This window comes from Limanda limanda, chromosome 12 (genome assembly GCF_963576545.1).
Source record: "Limanda limanda chromosome 12, fLimLim1.1, whole genome shotgun sequence".
Lineage (NCBI taxonomy): Eukaryota > Metazoa > Chordata > Actinopteri > Pleuronectiformes > Pleuronectidae > Limanda > Limanda limanda.
In genome coordinates, this window is record NC_083647.1 from 9943353 (window position 1) to 9959262 (window position 15910).

At 41.8% G+C, this 15910-nt stretch overlaps 1 protein-coding gene across 2 annotated transcripts; it reads left to right on the plus strand.

Annotated features, from left to right (window-relative positions):
* The first annotated feature begins 7342 nt into the window (after nt 1-7342).
* ipcef1 (interaction protein for cytohesin exchange factors 1) lies at nt 7343-15425 on the plus strand. 2 transcript variants are annotated; one of them, XM_061083333.1, is made up of 11 exons: nt 7343-7463; nt 9225-9278; nt 9706-9745; nt 10102-10271; nt 12309-12382; nt 12946-13017; nt 13106-13170; nt 13398-13513; nt 13684-14077; nt 14738-14928; nt 15033-15425. In XM_061083333.1, the coding sequence occupies exons 2-11, from the start codon at nt 9255-9257 to the stop codon at nt 15231-15233; spliced, it is 1347 nt and encodes a 448-aa protein (XP_060939316.1). In that variant the 5' UTR covers nt 7343-7463; nt 9225-9254; the 3' UTR covers nt 15234-15425. The 2 variants fall into 2 exon arrangements, with proteins under 2 accessions (XP_060939316.1, XP_060939317.1); XM_061083334.1 differs by lacking the exons at nt 7343-7463; nt 9225-9278; nt 9706-9745 and adding an exon at nt 9861-9996.
* The last annotated feature ends 485 nt before the right edge of the window (nt 15426-15910 follow it).

Sequence of the window (15910 nt, forward strand, 5' to 3'; positions counted from 1 at the left end):
AAATTTAAACCTGAGGTTAGGATTACTCCTGCCTGACAGCTTCTCCCCATATCCATTGATTTGAAGAGTTTGCCTGGGAGGGATCAGCACCTTCTCATCGCGGAGCTGAGGATCTTGATCGCTGTCGAGGGCGAGCGAGTCTCTCTGCATGATTTCCCTAATGGAGATGGGCCTCTTCTCTTATCTCTCCTCCTCTTCCTCCTCCTTCTTCTTCTTCCTCTTCTTCGTCCGCATGTCTCACTCGGCCCAAGCTTGCCAAGTGTTAGTCGCCTGTGGTCTGCTTAAGTACTACCTGCACTCTATTTAACCCACTGCTACGTTCGCTAACAGCTAACATGTCATGCCTGCACATCACAAATGCTCACACAGGAATGAAACGCTGATTTATTAGTGGACTATGCATGTCAAATAAGTACTTGTTAAATTAACGCAATCACAGACAGAGATGTATGAATATGATGAATGTTTGTTCTCTGCTTATTTACTTTCTGTGATGAAGATGAAGAGTTTTTGCAGTAAAGCGTCACATGATATGAAATTAGTGTAAGATGTGGCTGCCTGCAAGAGGAGACACTGCACTTTTACAGTTATCATTAAAGAAAAAGCCAAAAAAGACCAAACACAACGAGCAGGACCGAGACCAACAAGCGTTAACACACAGATCTTTATGTATCACAGGGACCTGACTGGTACGCTAGCAGCGACTTCCTCAACCGGTGAGTCCCCCTCCCTCCCTCCCTCTCTCTCACACACACACACACACAGTCTATAGGTCAGATGACAAACATAAGAGCAGGGTGGGTCTGATGTTTACAACGAGCCACAGGGTGCAGGGCGAGTGGGTGGGCTGCTTTTTATCATCAGGGAAAATATGCCATAGAAAACCCGGCTGCTGTTCATACAGGGTAGGGAGAGACGGAAACAGATGGTGACAGCTGTAAGGTGAAAACAGCAGAGTAGTCATATAAGTGTGAAGGTATATAAGTAATCTGTTCATCAATGTTTGGTGTTGTAAAGAAGAAGCCATTACATGTTTTGTTCACTTTAAATTTGCAAGCGAAGCGTTAAATCTTGTTATAAGAAATTCTGGCCTATTTAAGGGAGTGATATTTATGAGTCTGTACAATTTAGTGCAGATTCACCTAAAATTCTGGATATAGTGAATAAAATGTGGTTTGATAATGGGACTGTTGGGCCTGGGTGGAGCTGTGAGCTCTGCTGAGTGACCTTGTTAGGAACTGCAGCAATATGAACTAGAAAATTGAAGAAAGTGTTGCTCTGCTTCAGAATAAAGAAACAATTATTCCCTATAAAAGGTCACCATCTAATAACAAAAGAACAGGAACAATATGTCCTGTGCCATTTTCAAATTAATATTTTCAATTGTATTTTTTCATCAGGGGAAATACTTGAAAACGTTATCAAACAGAATTCAAAGTTAAGACAACTGGTTGGATTTTGTTGAGTTATGAATACTTCTAGTGTTTGACCATCTCTCACCATCCACCCTCTCACGACAACTTCACATTCTGGGGGAATCTTCAGAAATGTCGCTGCTATGACTAATCCTGATTCTTCTGCACTCGCAATTATAAATAACTTCCACCCCACTGCAATCTATGACAACACGCAAAGGGATCGACCTTCCGTCCGTGGAACAGATGCATCTCCTCTGCTTCTTGGATGTCAGGCCTGAGGAGGTGTGACTCCCCACATTAGCACCGTGATCAATGACTAAACGCCTCGTACAATAACAACCCACCACCCTCCCTGGCCAGTTCTATTCTCAGAGGCGCACACGAGCGAGTCACATCCGTTTTTTTTCCCCCCCGTTCGATCAAAACATATTACTCACATTCCCATTCATAGAAAGATGCTACGGTGAATGTCACAGATAAGCAGCTGACTCATCGTTGGTGAGCATGTGACACTCACGCAGGAAATGGAAATTTGATCGACGGTGGATTTAATCAAGTGTCAAATTAATTTCCCCTCGGTGATCTGTAAAACCAAACCGGTTTCCTTGTGACAAAGCGTAAAATGTGCATCCAATTAATTTCTGTGCCATGTTTCAAAACGTAGGAGCTTTTCTGCTCGGTCGGAAGGCAGAACGTACACAAGTATTTGAGGTTGCAAAAAACACGATCAGCATCTCCTTCAGCAGACTAGTAATTTAACAGAGGAGACAAAGACGTGAAGATTTATGGATGACAGGAGGAGGAGAAAAATGTGAGCAATCGAGAGGCAGGAAAAACTAGCCAGAGACAATTTCATACCCTGAAATTGCAGGGTGAGGCCCCGGCTGAGGTAAATGCAGTATTTTGAGCATTGGGAACAAGCTTCCTGTCTTCCCATGCTGCTGCTGGGGCTGGTTGCCAAAAGTATTATCAGATCCACTGGCGACTAAATGCCAACCATTTAACAGTAAGTCGCCACGGGATCTGTTTTTATTCAGGGCACATTAAAGTGAGTCAGATTGGAACGTAGATAAAGATAATAGACGGTTGCGAATGAGTTTGAAAGCGGTGAGTTATGTGTCGTAAAAAAAAATTCCCGAGAGACGCCTTTGTCTGATCTAAAGAAGTGTAGTAGACGACATGACTGTAAAGCTCTGCAGTTTAAGTGGGTTGTTCCAAGCCGTTAATTTGTCGACTTCTGTGTTTCTACAGGTATAATCAGCCGCATATTCGATCCTGGTCCTTCTCTCAGGCGGTAAGTAACTGTCAGGTCCCACTGACATGAACATGAAGTGTTTGCATTCAGTCTGTGACGACATCTGCATACACACGTGTGCAATGTGACTAATGCCACACTGACCTCAGTCTCTGCAAGAGGAGGAGAAATCGAGAGCTTCGGTTACAGGCCCATTACATCAGACAGTGAGATGTGACATCATGTATTTCTCTCAGACACACACACACACACACACACACACACATCATAATGTTGTTTTTTAACTTCGCTTTAATTTTTTTAATTTTATTTGCTCAGGGTTTTCAGTTTATGATCAAATAGCTCAACCACCACGACCAGTTTTAGGCCCAGTTTGACCTTGTGTTAAAGCAACACTATGTTACTTTTGACTACGCAACAGCGCCCCGTGTAGTCACATGTGATATTTAGTTCCGTTGGGCTCCATGTCCAAGTGATAAAGTGGGTTTCTTGTAGGGAACCACTCACTAAACGTTGGATATTTCCCATGATCCCCGGCTCCTGGAGGCGGAAGAGCTCCCTGCTGTAACAAATACAGCGAAACTCTGTTTAAAATTCTTCACATTTTAAGTTTCTTCGTTGATTATTGGAGATAAACTCTGGTTTTTATTGACTTTTTAACTATTTTTAACTGATCATAGTTCCTCTTTACTCTTGAACCTGATTTTGACAGTTTAAGCTGTGGCTCTCAGTCAGTTACTCACTTCTTCTGACAGGAGATCGCACCTGATCAGAAAAGTTGGACAGAGCAGGAGCAGACGTTCAGGGTGAGGAGGATGAATATCAGAGGAACCATTCTCTCTATACCCAGTCAGTGTATTATCAAACTAATTCTGTAGCTGCTACTTTCAGCTGCTCCATCAAGTTGTGAAGTCGTTGTTCCGACTTTGCTGTTTTCACGTGTTTCAGAATGTGGAAAGAAGAACACTGTGAACTAAATGTACTGTCTTTATGTGTTTAGAGAGTTTAAACAAGATTCTGACACGTCTCTCCAATGTCTGCATGATAACAAAGAACAAAGAAAAAGGATCTTAAATAATTCCAAAACATATTTTAATCATAAAAGCATCTGTATTGGCTAACAGTGGTGCAAGGTGCATGTAAGAGATGCAACAGTGAATCATTTCACAGGTTCACAGTAAAAGTGACTATTTAGAGCCGATTGAAAAATTATGTTTATTGGTTTATAAGTGATCAGCAACTCGTGAACCAAAACCCCTCTAAGGAACTGATTTTTCCGACCATAGAACTTCCTTCCTGGCTGAAGGCTGTTTTGTTACCTCTGCAACTTTCATAAACATTGCAACATTGGGTGTTTTTCAACAAATTTGCACTGGCCTTGATTCTCCTCTGTTTAGGACTATTTTTAATCACAAATATATCATTTAGGTCATCATTTAGGCCTTTTTCTCTTATATTTCCACTGTAAGTACTAGACAATCGTGTGTAGGATTGTTTTGGCCTTGGTGGAGATGTGTGCTCTACTGGCTCCCATTCCAGTTTTCTCATTGAATGTGCTGCGAGCAGGGGAAATTGATCCAGCACCTATTAGCTCTGGCAGATGTGGAAATGGAACGACCACAGGGGTAAACCAAGGGGCTGCTTCCCTGTCTTCACATACAGACCGTACACTACAGTCCCATAAGCCTGTGTCAATCCTTCAGACCATGCAGGGTCAGATGGATTGAGCCCTTAGTCAACTGTGGCAAGTGAACCAATCCCACTGGTTCAGATTTATGGTCCAGTGGTGACTTGTTGTTGTGGCACCAAACAAGAAAACCTTGACCTTGATGTCAGCGTGACAGAAATGGAGCGAAGGAGTGTTTTATTGCTTTTGTTTTATTGCACAGGAGGGAGCTAATTCATTTGAAATCAGATCCTCATTTCCTGATATTCAAAACTGCATTTAGAGATTTAATGATAACATGTGGCAAGATCTAACGTGAGGTGCTGACCAGCATCAGCAACAGGGCAACAGAGCAACAGGGCAACAGGGCAGTTACCACCACCAGCGGAGGGAGGGGCGGGAGGCTCTGTCAAACTGAGCGAGCTCGAATCTGATATCATCCTGCACCCTTCCCCCTTTACTGTTTGAGAGATTCCCCTGCTAAATAATAGCCACTCTGTTTGCCCCCCCCCCCCCCCCTAACTCCCTCCTCTTCCTCACACCCACCCACACACACACCCACAGACACAGAGTTTCTGGGTGGGAGGGGGAGGACACTAGCTAAGTGCCATGACAATTCTCAGCATGGATCATGATGGGAGATTGAGCGGCACAATGGTGTGACCAATCCGCATTCCCACGAATCCTTCAGGCTTTTGACACGAGTCGCAGGCGGGATTACCTCACTTCCACCAGGACTCGCCCTCAGCGAGAATGCCCCTTTCAAACCATCCTGAAGTGGCATGCTGTGCCCCCCCCTCCCAAAACAGAAACAAGAAGAAAGTGAATTAGGTGGAAATGTTTTATTTAGTTCGACGCATTTAATTGAAATGTGAAAGGGTGAGGAGTTTGGGATGGGGGTTTTTTGGGGGGTGCAACACAAGGAAGTCACTTGATATGGATGAGCAAGAGAGGGGGGGAAATGGGCGGAGAGGCAAAGAGGAAGCGATGGTGTGAGACTGTGAAACATATAAAGGGAGGAGGGGTCTCGTCTGCTCTCTGTGGTACAATCGCTATTGGGGAGAGAGAGCAGTCCCCTGTCTATTTAAGTAGAAATGAAACAGAGACTATAATAACGCAGGAGTGAGGAATGTGTCTGCGGCTTCACGGCCATCAGACGCAGGCCAGGACATCCAGGCAGCATCTGAGTTCAGCTGCAGCTCGAGATGTTATGGCTGCAAACCAAGTCCTCAATGAGACAGCTCAGCGTGTTGACAGCCAGGCCGCAGCTTCCCCGAGCTTACGAGCGGATCCTGTAACGTGAAACACTTATTTTTCTCCTTTCTTTCCAGAGTAAAACCCATATGTATTTTTCTCAAAGAGATAATAAGTAAATATGCAGTGGTCGCACTCGTCTGGCTGGGTCCTGGCCTTTCCACACTGCAACAGTAGCTTTATTTTGATGAACATAGAGGGCGCTCTCTGCAGGGGAGAGCAGGTGTTATAAATAACCGAAGTAAGTTTTTAGAAATGGACTTTTCATTGACAGTGTTTTATTGTGGGAAAATGTTTTTCCAAAACCAAAGAATAAGATGGATATATAGATTATAATTTTTTTTTTAACCTTATTTATAATTTTTGGTAAAAAGGGTGTGTTTGTTAGTAGTAACATTTTGTTCTTGTTATTTCTTTAAAGAAGTTGCACATTATATAAATCCTAATTTCTAAATATAATAACCATCATTCTATTATAAACCAATACATGTGTATCTCTTTCAATATATTTGTTTTTGTATTTTGTATATTGTGTATTGTTCGCTCTCTAATCGAGAATAATGTGATTATTTATAACCACAATAACCTAGTGTATTGGAACACCAAGTTAATTAAACACAAACGCAATGTTTTACTCTTACTTAAAACAAACACTGAATGTTCACTTTCTGTGGTGACTCATAATATGGCAGTACAGAGGAGGGGATCTAGCGACACTTGGCGGTCATGCTTGGTCATTGCAAGTGTTTTCTGGAAAAAATAATTGTCTGATAAAATTTACTGAGATGCAAAAATACGTTTGTGAAAAACCTTCTGTAGATGAGTCAAACACAAACACAATATTTTTACTTTAAACAGAGTAAATCAAACACTGAATTTGTTCTGTTATGGGACGTATATGGCAGCTATATAGCAGGGACATCTAATGGTCATGTGTGGCCATTGCAAGTACTTTCTTTGAATACTTTATATGATTATTTTATTTCGTTTACCTAAAATGACCAAGATACAAAAGTGTCACAAACGGCTACATTTGAGATCAAATAAAAGTTGAACTCAATGTTTTACTCTCTTTAAGTTTGGGCGTTACCTTGACACCTCAGTAGGGGGCAGCACACCTGGTCTGACGTCAGCTCACCTGAAACCAGCTGACCCGAGTTTCTGCTTTGTTTTGAAAAGCCACATGTTCGCCAAGGTTTGGTCAGACTTTGAGCAGAGCTGTCGAGACAAACTCCTGTCTCTGGGTTCATGGTGGAAGGTACAGTCAATGTAGTTTATAAAAATACATATATTCTAATGTTTATTGAAGATGTTAGGCATTTATTTGTTTTTATGAATTCTTAACAACCAAATTACCTTACTCTAATTGTTTTTTCCCTCTGAGGAGCAACTTTACTTTCCTGGTGTCTGGAAAAGCTAAAAAAAATAGATGGATTTAGAATATATAAGATAGAATGTGGTTGCCAGTTGATTTTTAATGTTACTTGTCTTAAAAAGAGCACATGTTAATCTCAGACACATAACTTCAAATGAAACTAAACAAAAATGACACTTTCCAGTTTTTCATGTCTGCAGAGAAAAGCAGGAAGTGAGTTGCAAAACACACAGGCACTCTCACAGTCACACTTGTGCTGAGGTCAATGTGGTGATCAACATCCACAACCAGCCATTAGTGTTGAGCAAGACAGGAGACGCACACACACATGCACACGCACACACGCACACACACTGATGCAAAGTGTGAGTTAAGAGCCGCCTGCTTGTCATCATGTGTGTATGAGCTGTCTGGAGTCACAGAGGAGACTCAGTGTGACTGGGAGGTTTCGGGGCTGAAGTGAAGAGGGGCTCTGAAGTTTTGAAAGAGAACCAGGTACGAGTCTAGCTGTCTCTTCTTTTCCTGTTCTCGCTGTGGAGCTTGAGTTTGTGGTGAGAGAAGATGAACAACTGCAGCCGGAGCCACAAACTCAGGACTCTGATGACCTGAGCACCACCTTCTGTGCTTTAACGTTTCGTGTGTGTGTGTGTGTGTGTGTGTGTGTGTGTGTGTGTGTGTGTGTGTGTTTGTGTGTTTGTGTGTGTGTGTGTGTGTTTGTGTGTTTGTGTGTGTGTGTGTGTGTGTGTGTGTGTGTGTGTGTGTGTGTGTGTGTGTGTGTGTGTGTGTGTGTGTGTGTGTGTGTGTGTGTGTTTTATGCGCCCACTGAATCTGCCAATGCCGAGGTGTGAGAGATATTTCCCACTGAGGTGTAATGTGTGGTTTCCCTGTGAAATCCTACCCCAATTTATTTTTGCAATTTACATTTTTCGAGTAGTGGAAAATACTGGAGTGCTTGATCTGGTGCGTGTGTGGCGTTCTCAGTCTCTCTCAGGCAGCTCTGTGACTTTACAAATAAGGAACTAAGTACACAGAGGAAGTTAGACAATAATGGCAACTTGGATTTCTCAATATAGTTTCTGACGATGTTTTCTGCGCTGATAACATGGTTTCGGGTTGTGACAACTGCATAAGAACCAGGTACTCTCAGTGGTGGGATATAACAAAGTACATTTACCTTGTCACTGTACTTAACTAAGTTTTTCCAGGTACCGGTACTTTACTACATTTAGTTTCAGGTAATTGTAACTTTTATTCTGTGACATATCAGCAATTATCCGTACTTTCTACTCCACTACATTTTTGGGATGCATTGTGTGACAGGCTCACATTGTTACCTCAGCCAACAAGGCTACGTTTTCGGCTGCTTTTGTTTGTTTGTTTGTTTATTTGCAGGCTAACGCAAAATAGCTCAACCGATTTCCTTGAAATTGCCTGGAGGGGAAGCTCACAACAAAAGGGAAAAACCCATTACATTTAGCTGCGGATCAAGATAAGGCCGCAGATCCGAGAATTATTTCTCACTTTCTTTTAAAATTTCAAGATAGGACTTTTTCCAACGTCCTATCCTATATTTCTCTTGATTTCTCAGAGAATAATTCATCGATCTTGATGGAAAAAATGGGGCCTGTTCAGGGGCTGATATTTTTGAGTATGTGTAAGTCAGTGCAGATTGAACTAACAATCTAAATCTAGTTAATATAAAAGTGGTTTAACAGTGGTGGGGCTGTGGGCCTTGATGATGGTGCTCCACTGAGTGCAAAAAAAGTGATCAAATACACAAGGGGAATTTTTGCGGGCAGATAACATTCAACTCCACCTCCTTTAATGTAAACTTCCTACTTTTATTAAGTAGAAAAGTGACTGTGGTACTTCTAGTTTTACTTCATGTTGTCTATTTATCTGTGCTTGATGCATGTGTCAGATGTTATTGCTGACAGGGACCCCTGTGTGACTGAGGCCGACTCAGTGCTTCTCATCAACATGGGAAAGATTCATACTATATTCGTGACTCAGCCTCCAGTTGCTTTTAAAGCCTTATTTCAATTCACTTGTGCATTTTATTTTATATTTGTTTGTCCTCTCGAACTAAAAGGGTTATAAAATATTGAGAAACATTGTCTCTGCCCATGACGTCACTTCCTCTTGTCACGCTGGAGCAACAATCTTCTCATTTCTGAACATGTATCTGTGGGTAGTAACCTCTTCAACCCCCACCAGTCAGTCGAAAATCTTGAGTCTTCTATTCTCTTTCAACAGGCTGCCTTCCCCATATCCGTGTCCCAGTCTATGGCTGCCGATGACTATAACCCTGTGAGTATCTCTTCTGCTTTTTGTCTGTCTCATTTATTTATACAGAGAGAAAGAATCCTGACTCCGCTTTTCATTGTTGGTGCCACTTCTGCTTCTCTGATCTTGACATGTAAAGGTTATATATTGAAAGCAGCGATGCAGAGCTTGTCATTAGTCTAGTTCGGTTTCCCTTTATAGTTTAATGAGCAACAGGGAGATAAAGCAAACGACCGAAAATCACAGATGAGGATGTTATCGACAAGTTGTGTGTGTGTGTGAATAGAGAAATAGAGAGTACAGCAAGGAGAACGTGTGTCTGACATTTGTGTAAGAAACAGGATGTTCCACACAGCCTCCTCTTCACAGCCTTCAGGTCAGAGGAGTTCTTCTTCTTCTTCTTCTTCTTCCCTGCGACCTCACGTTGCCCCCCTCTGCTCTCTTCCCACAGGTCTCCCTCCGACACAAATCCAAGAAGAAGAGCAGAGGAGGTGAGCTGTCACTTTGTCTCTGTAGCGTGCCCACAACTATAATTTTGGCCTCTCTGTGGAGGGGGGGGGGGGGGGCGTGTGTAAAGCGGCAGGGCAATTAGTGTGTGCACTGGGCTGTTAGACATCACTTTAGTTTCACTTCAGCACTCGTCTATTTTAGCTCAGTCTGGCCGCAGCTTATGTTCTCTGGGGAGCCAACTTGAATTTGTATGTTGGTATTATTATCGCTGGTGGATCCGTAATAAGAACAGGTGGGTAGTCCCGGGGGATTTCATACTTCTTGTTTCCTCGAATGCAACACTTCAGCCTGCTCTGTTTCTGTGCGTTCATGTGTACGTGTGTTTCTCTCTGAGTAGGAAATGGCACAATGAGCAGAAGACGCATCTCGGTCAAGGAGCTGGGTCAGCCGGACCACCAGGGCTGGCTGTACAGGAAGAAGGAGAGTAAAGGCTTCCTGGGCATGAAATGGAAGAAGTTCTGGTTCGTGCTGAAGAAGACGGCGTTCTACTGGTACAACAACCAGCTGGTGAGTGTCCTCTCTCAAGCAGCTTTTCATCAGGGGAACCGTTTAGGATGTAGACGACATGTCGAGTCGAACGGTGTCAGAGTCAATCGTGTGATCTGGTGCAGGAAATCACTGGTACCAGAAACTCCAGCTCCGGCAGTTTCACAAATCCTGAGTTACATGGAAATACTAAAAATAGAAGAAAGTTTCTCTTTCTTTCTCTCCCTTTACCACTGCTTCTTACTAACCTTTATCTTAATCTTTATCTGTATCTTTACCTTTCTCTGTCTATCTGTCTATCTGTTTATCTGTCCATCTGTCTTGAATACAATTTTAAACTAACAATTTAGTAGCACTTAAATGGCACTTACTTATAGCACTTTATAGTTTTAATTTTTTTAAGAAATTTTACTTTCTTGATTCTTGTTGTTCTGGGTTTGTACCCTCATGGTTGAATGCACATATTGTAAGTCGCTTTGAATTAAAGCGTCAGCTAAATGAAATGCAATGTGATGTAATGTCTGTCTGTCTGTCTGTCCATCGCTCTATTGCTCTGTCTGTCTGTCTTTTTTTCTGTCTGTCTTCTTTTTCTGTCTGTCTGTCTCTCTCTCTCTCTCTCTCTCTCTCTCTCTCTCTCTCTCTCTCTCTCTCTCTACCTCCTTCTATCTCTCTAGCTCACCATCTATCTTTCTATCTTTGTCTCTCTCCCCAGTTTTTACTGAAATTCAAAGATTGTAATGTCTAAGTGTCTCTGAAAACAATGCATTGAAAAAAAGGAATACATTTTTTAGTAACACATCTGAAAAGAGTGGTTTTCAAATGGTAAATCACACTCTTTGTGCTGCATTGTTTCCATACATGTCTTTCACTTGCACTAGTTTGCTTTTCTTTCATCTTCGGTTCATTTCATCCCAAAGCAGCTCGATGAGGTTAACGTCTGTAGGCGAGTCTGTGCTGCTCTTCGGTCACATGAAGCCTCTGCTAGATCTTCTGGTTATTTGCATGTCATTATCTCGGCTGGAGGACAAACCACTGACACACTAATCTACCCTTGATATGTGTCATTCTCTCACCATTGTGATAATACCTCAAAATGCAGTGTTACTTCCTGCAGTACAGTCTTATCTTAAATGACACACCAGATACACCACTTTTGCACAGATACAGGGTTTTGTAGAAATGACTTGCATTATCTTTCAATGCTTCATTTACCTCCTTTGCAGCAGGAAGACTGTAAGTAAATGAATATCTTCATTCACACATAAAAGGACAGTTATCTCTTTACACTTATTTTCACTAGTTTTTAGTGATCTATACTTTTTTCTTTGGCCTTGGACAGTTAACTGCTTAACTTTGTACAATTTTAAGTTTATCCGCTACTGACATTTTGATTGAAAATTTGAAAAATCAAGTGTTTTTGAGTCCATAGGTTAAAACATAGCTTAAAAGATGTTTCTTTTAACAGGGTCTACAAAGTCATACTGTGTGATTCTGAATAGTTATGATTCACTTTGTCTGAATACAAATTTTAGGAAAGGATTATGTATTGACGAGAGGAAATAATGTCTTCCTTGCAATTATTTAAAAGAATAACAAAGATATGGCTGAAAGAAAATCGATATAAAGTAGCTTTCCTCGTATTTAAAAATCTAAATTGGCACACAGTCGATAATGGTGCATTTTATTTACATGTCAGCACTGTAATTACACCCAGCACAGAAGCAGTGTGAGGCGCTGGAGGCTGCACATGAGTCAGACACTGGTTTGTGTCTCAGCTGTCTCCTTGCTCGCTTGTTACTGCAGGAACCACAAACCCCTGTCACCCTGTTTCCTGTATCTGAGGGTGTCATTCGTGCCCCATCAGGCCCTCGTGCAGGCAGACATCAGTGACATGTTTGATTTACTTGCATGATGACGTCGGTCATATCGGCTGCATGTCACCATCGCATATGGAGAAAAGAGAAGCAGTCGCCGAATGCAACATAACGGCAGGTGTCGTTGTCAGGAAGTGGTTTGAAATCATCACACACTCACTGTTGTTTAATCTGTGTGTTGCAGGCAGAGAAAGCCGAGGGCTACATTGACCTCACCAACTTCATGATTGACAGAGCCATAGAGTGCAAGAAGAAACAGTAAGATCACACTCTCTTCTCTTCCTGGTTTAGCAGATTTTATAAGCCACCCAGTCCTCGTGGTTTCAAATTAAAAGGAACTCCATCTATTGTTGGATCTGAACAAAATAGAAAGTGTTCCCACCCACAATGATAGGAAGTGTCATCCATTTTAAGAAGAGTTTCTTTTACAAGAGTTTAAATAGTAATTTGTTATAAAACTCAAACAGTAAACTCAAGTTTATTTTTAAAACACATTTAAAACCACCAGAGCTAAAAAAAAAAAAAAAAAAAGTGCTGTATAATGAAAAAAAAGACAAACACAAGAAAGAAAATACAATGAAATAAAATATATTAGAATATTAGACATTCATTTAAAAAACACCTATAAGGGCAGCCAGAGAGAACATGTGGCTCTTTAGTATATAATATGTCTTTGGAGGTTTAAAACGTAAACCGTTCCAAAGCTTGTGCTTGACTGTCATACATTACCAGTAACACTCACCTCCATGTTGTTCATTGTGACAAACTGAACCTCTGAATCTCAGATCCTGTCTTAACTGCTCTTCACTTTCCTCCTGCAGTGCGTTCAAAGCCTGTCACCCACAGGTCATGATGTTTTATTTTGCTGCCGAGAGCCACGAGGAGATGAACTTGTGAGTCACATAAAAAAGTCCAACATCCCTTTTGGTATTGATGGTTTTGTCAGGAAGGTAATTGAGTTTTCATATATTTGTATTTCAGATGGCTGAATAAGCTCGGGTTAGCCTCCATTAAGTACGAGCCCACAGAACAAAACCCTGCAGCCGGTGAGTTGGGAAAGCTCTTTATATCTATAATAGTCTTTTTTTTACTAAATAACAATGCTATTTTTAAGGTATTAAGCTGGCTTTGTACACAAGTTAACTTGATTCATCAGAATTCTCAAATTTATTATTAAAAAAAATTCTAAAATACTATTTATATAAATATTCCTCTAGATTTTTGTTGAATATGTCATGTGGACACACATGTGAACACACATGTGGTTCTGTAGAGTGTTACAGTGAGGCCAGTGACCATGAAGAGGCTGAAAGCAAAGAGATCCCCCCTCCACCATACTCCACCATACTGCCAGGCGAGACCCCCGCCCCGCCTGGCAGCACACATCAGGTCAGTGGTTATCTCTGGCTGCCACACTGCACCACCAGTCATTCAATTGTGGTCATAAGTACATCATTTATTTATTTCCAGATGTAATGAAACTGCCTTTGTCAACTAGAAACATCTGTTTGACTCTCTGTTCGATTATTCTGTCTGACCCTGATGTGTTTGTCTCCCAGGGCACCCTCCCTCCCCCTTACTCCTCCGCGGCCCCCAGCGAGGCCAACGGTTCGCTCTCGTCGCCCGTCAGCACGATGACGTCGCAGAGCTCCGCCTCCTCGCTCGCCAAGCACCGGCAGTCCTGGCTGGACCTGGTCTCCCAGGCGTCTCCTCCTGCTGGGGAGGCGGCCGTGGTGTGCTCGGCTCAGGTCCACTCGCAGCAGCAGCAGCTTCCACGGGTGGAGGCAGAGGGGCAGAGGGAGGAGCTAGATGGGCAGGGGGAGGAGCTAGAGGGAGGCCCTCAGGTGATGGAGAGTTCAGTTCCCAGGGGCCCTTTAGACGTGGCGTCAAAGGAGGAAAACACTGCAGCGGAGGGGGAGGCACAGAAGGAGAGTTCAGGTGCTCAAGATGAAGGTGAGACTTTGTTGTGGTATTGGTGCTTTTATACTTTTAAAATCTCACCTGCCATTCCCTTCATTAAACTTTTATGCAACATTTTCATTGGTTTCTCAGAGAATTATGTGTGAATCTTGATTAACAACATTTGACATATTTAGTGGTTTACACTATCACCAATGTGTAGCTGAGAAACGTAATGTGGCTTTTGCTACATCTTGTTGGGCCTTGGCAGAGATGTGCGCTCTCCCTATTTTATTTCTGATTATAAAGAAAAAAGAAAACACAAGTATGCACATATATGGACCTTGAAATGGGAAAATATGTTTTACATCAAATCAAAACATTAAGGCAAATAATTTCTGCATAATCTTATTATTCTGTTAAATAAAGGTTTTCATAAGGTCAAACATAAACACTGAGAAGTCCTTGAATAGGTTGATTTTTCATCACCAACCAATAATTTGGTCGGGCTCTACTTCTAAGCAGAGGAGATTGTGATTTAGATTTGTACTGTATGACTTAAGTTGTACTGTCTTCTGTTTCTGGCATTATTTAATCCTTCAGATTTCCCAATCTATTTTTTACCCTGTCCTCTTCATAGCATTGCGTTTTGTCTGGAGATCTGCGTCATCTTTGTTGCGTTTATTATAATGACACGGTGTCACCTTGTTGCAGGGGATCATGGGAAGGGCTCCGATGAGATGGAGAGGCTGTACATTCATCTGAAAAAGGCGAGTCTGTCGCCGATAGGAGATCGCAAGCCCTCAACTAAAAGAGAATTCAGGGCCTCCTTCGTAAAACGCTGTAAAAACCATGCTGTCAACGATAAACTGCACCTTATCAGGACACTCAACAGCACGTTAAAGGTACTTTTTCAGGTTTTTTCCTGCTGTTTTTCTATTTCTATCTCTATACAGCACTGTAAGCTAAATAATTGACTTTGCCTTTGCACTCTTCCACTCTGTCCCAGTCGAAGGAAGCAGACCTACAGGTAATCGAGCAGGTGCTTACGGAGCAGGACCTCACATCGCACAAGTTCAGAGAGTGGAAGGAGGCCAACGGAACCTTGGTGCAGGAGATCTGCGTGAAACTGAACCAACAGGTGGCGCCACAGGCCACGAAAGCTGCAGCATCAGTCAGTGCTGCGCCAGTGGTGGAGACGAGTTTATAGAGACTCCTCATTTCTAATGTATCCAGACTTAAGCACACACACAGACACACGCACACAATGATGTTTTCAATTGAGACTACTGTTCCATATCAGCCGACTGTCGGTGCCGTTCAACAAGTAACTGGATCAATGAAGAAAAGTGTTTCTAGTTCTTAAGTGGAGACAATAAATGAACATCAGTTCACAGTGAAATGTGTATTTTGTAATACTTTTATCTTTTGACTTGTGAAATTAGCTCATTTCACCGGCGACTGTTTTTAAAATGTAAATCTGTGAACCTATGCATACGTTGTTTATAATATTTTGAATAATGGAGGACGTTGAAATAATGGATCTTTTGTTCTCTGCATGGAAAACACTTGTTTTTACAGTTTGGTTTCTATCTGATTTGATTTAATCAGTAGTGAACATGTTTTAATCTTTTTTTTTTGTCTCTTATTGGTGCCATGCACCTTTACTGCTGTTTCACTTGAGTCTCACAGAAACTGTTGTGAATTATCAGTGTGTGTTGTTCATCATAGACAATTACATCATCATACTTTACAAACTGAGCTCCTCCTTTTCAGTAGGAAACCCTAAATAATGAAGAATCCCACCCTTAATGACTAACAAAACATTGAGAGTAATATATAAACAATGTGATAAAGACTTAATTACTAACAGAAGATTAGATTTGA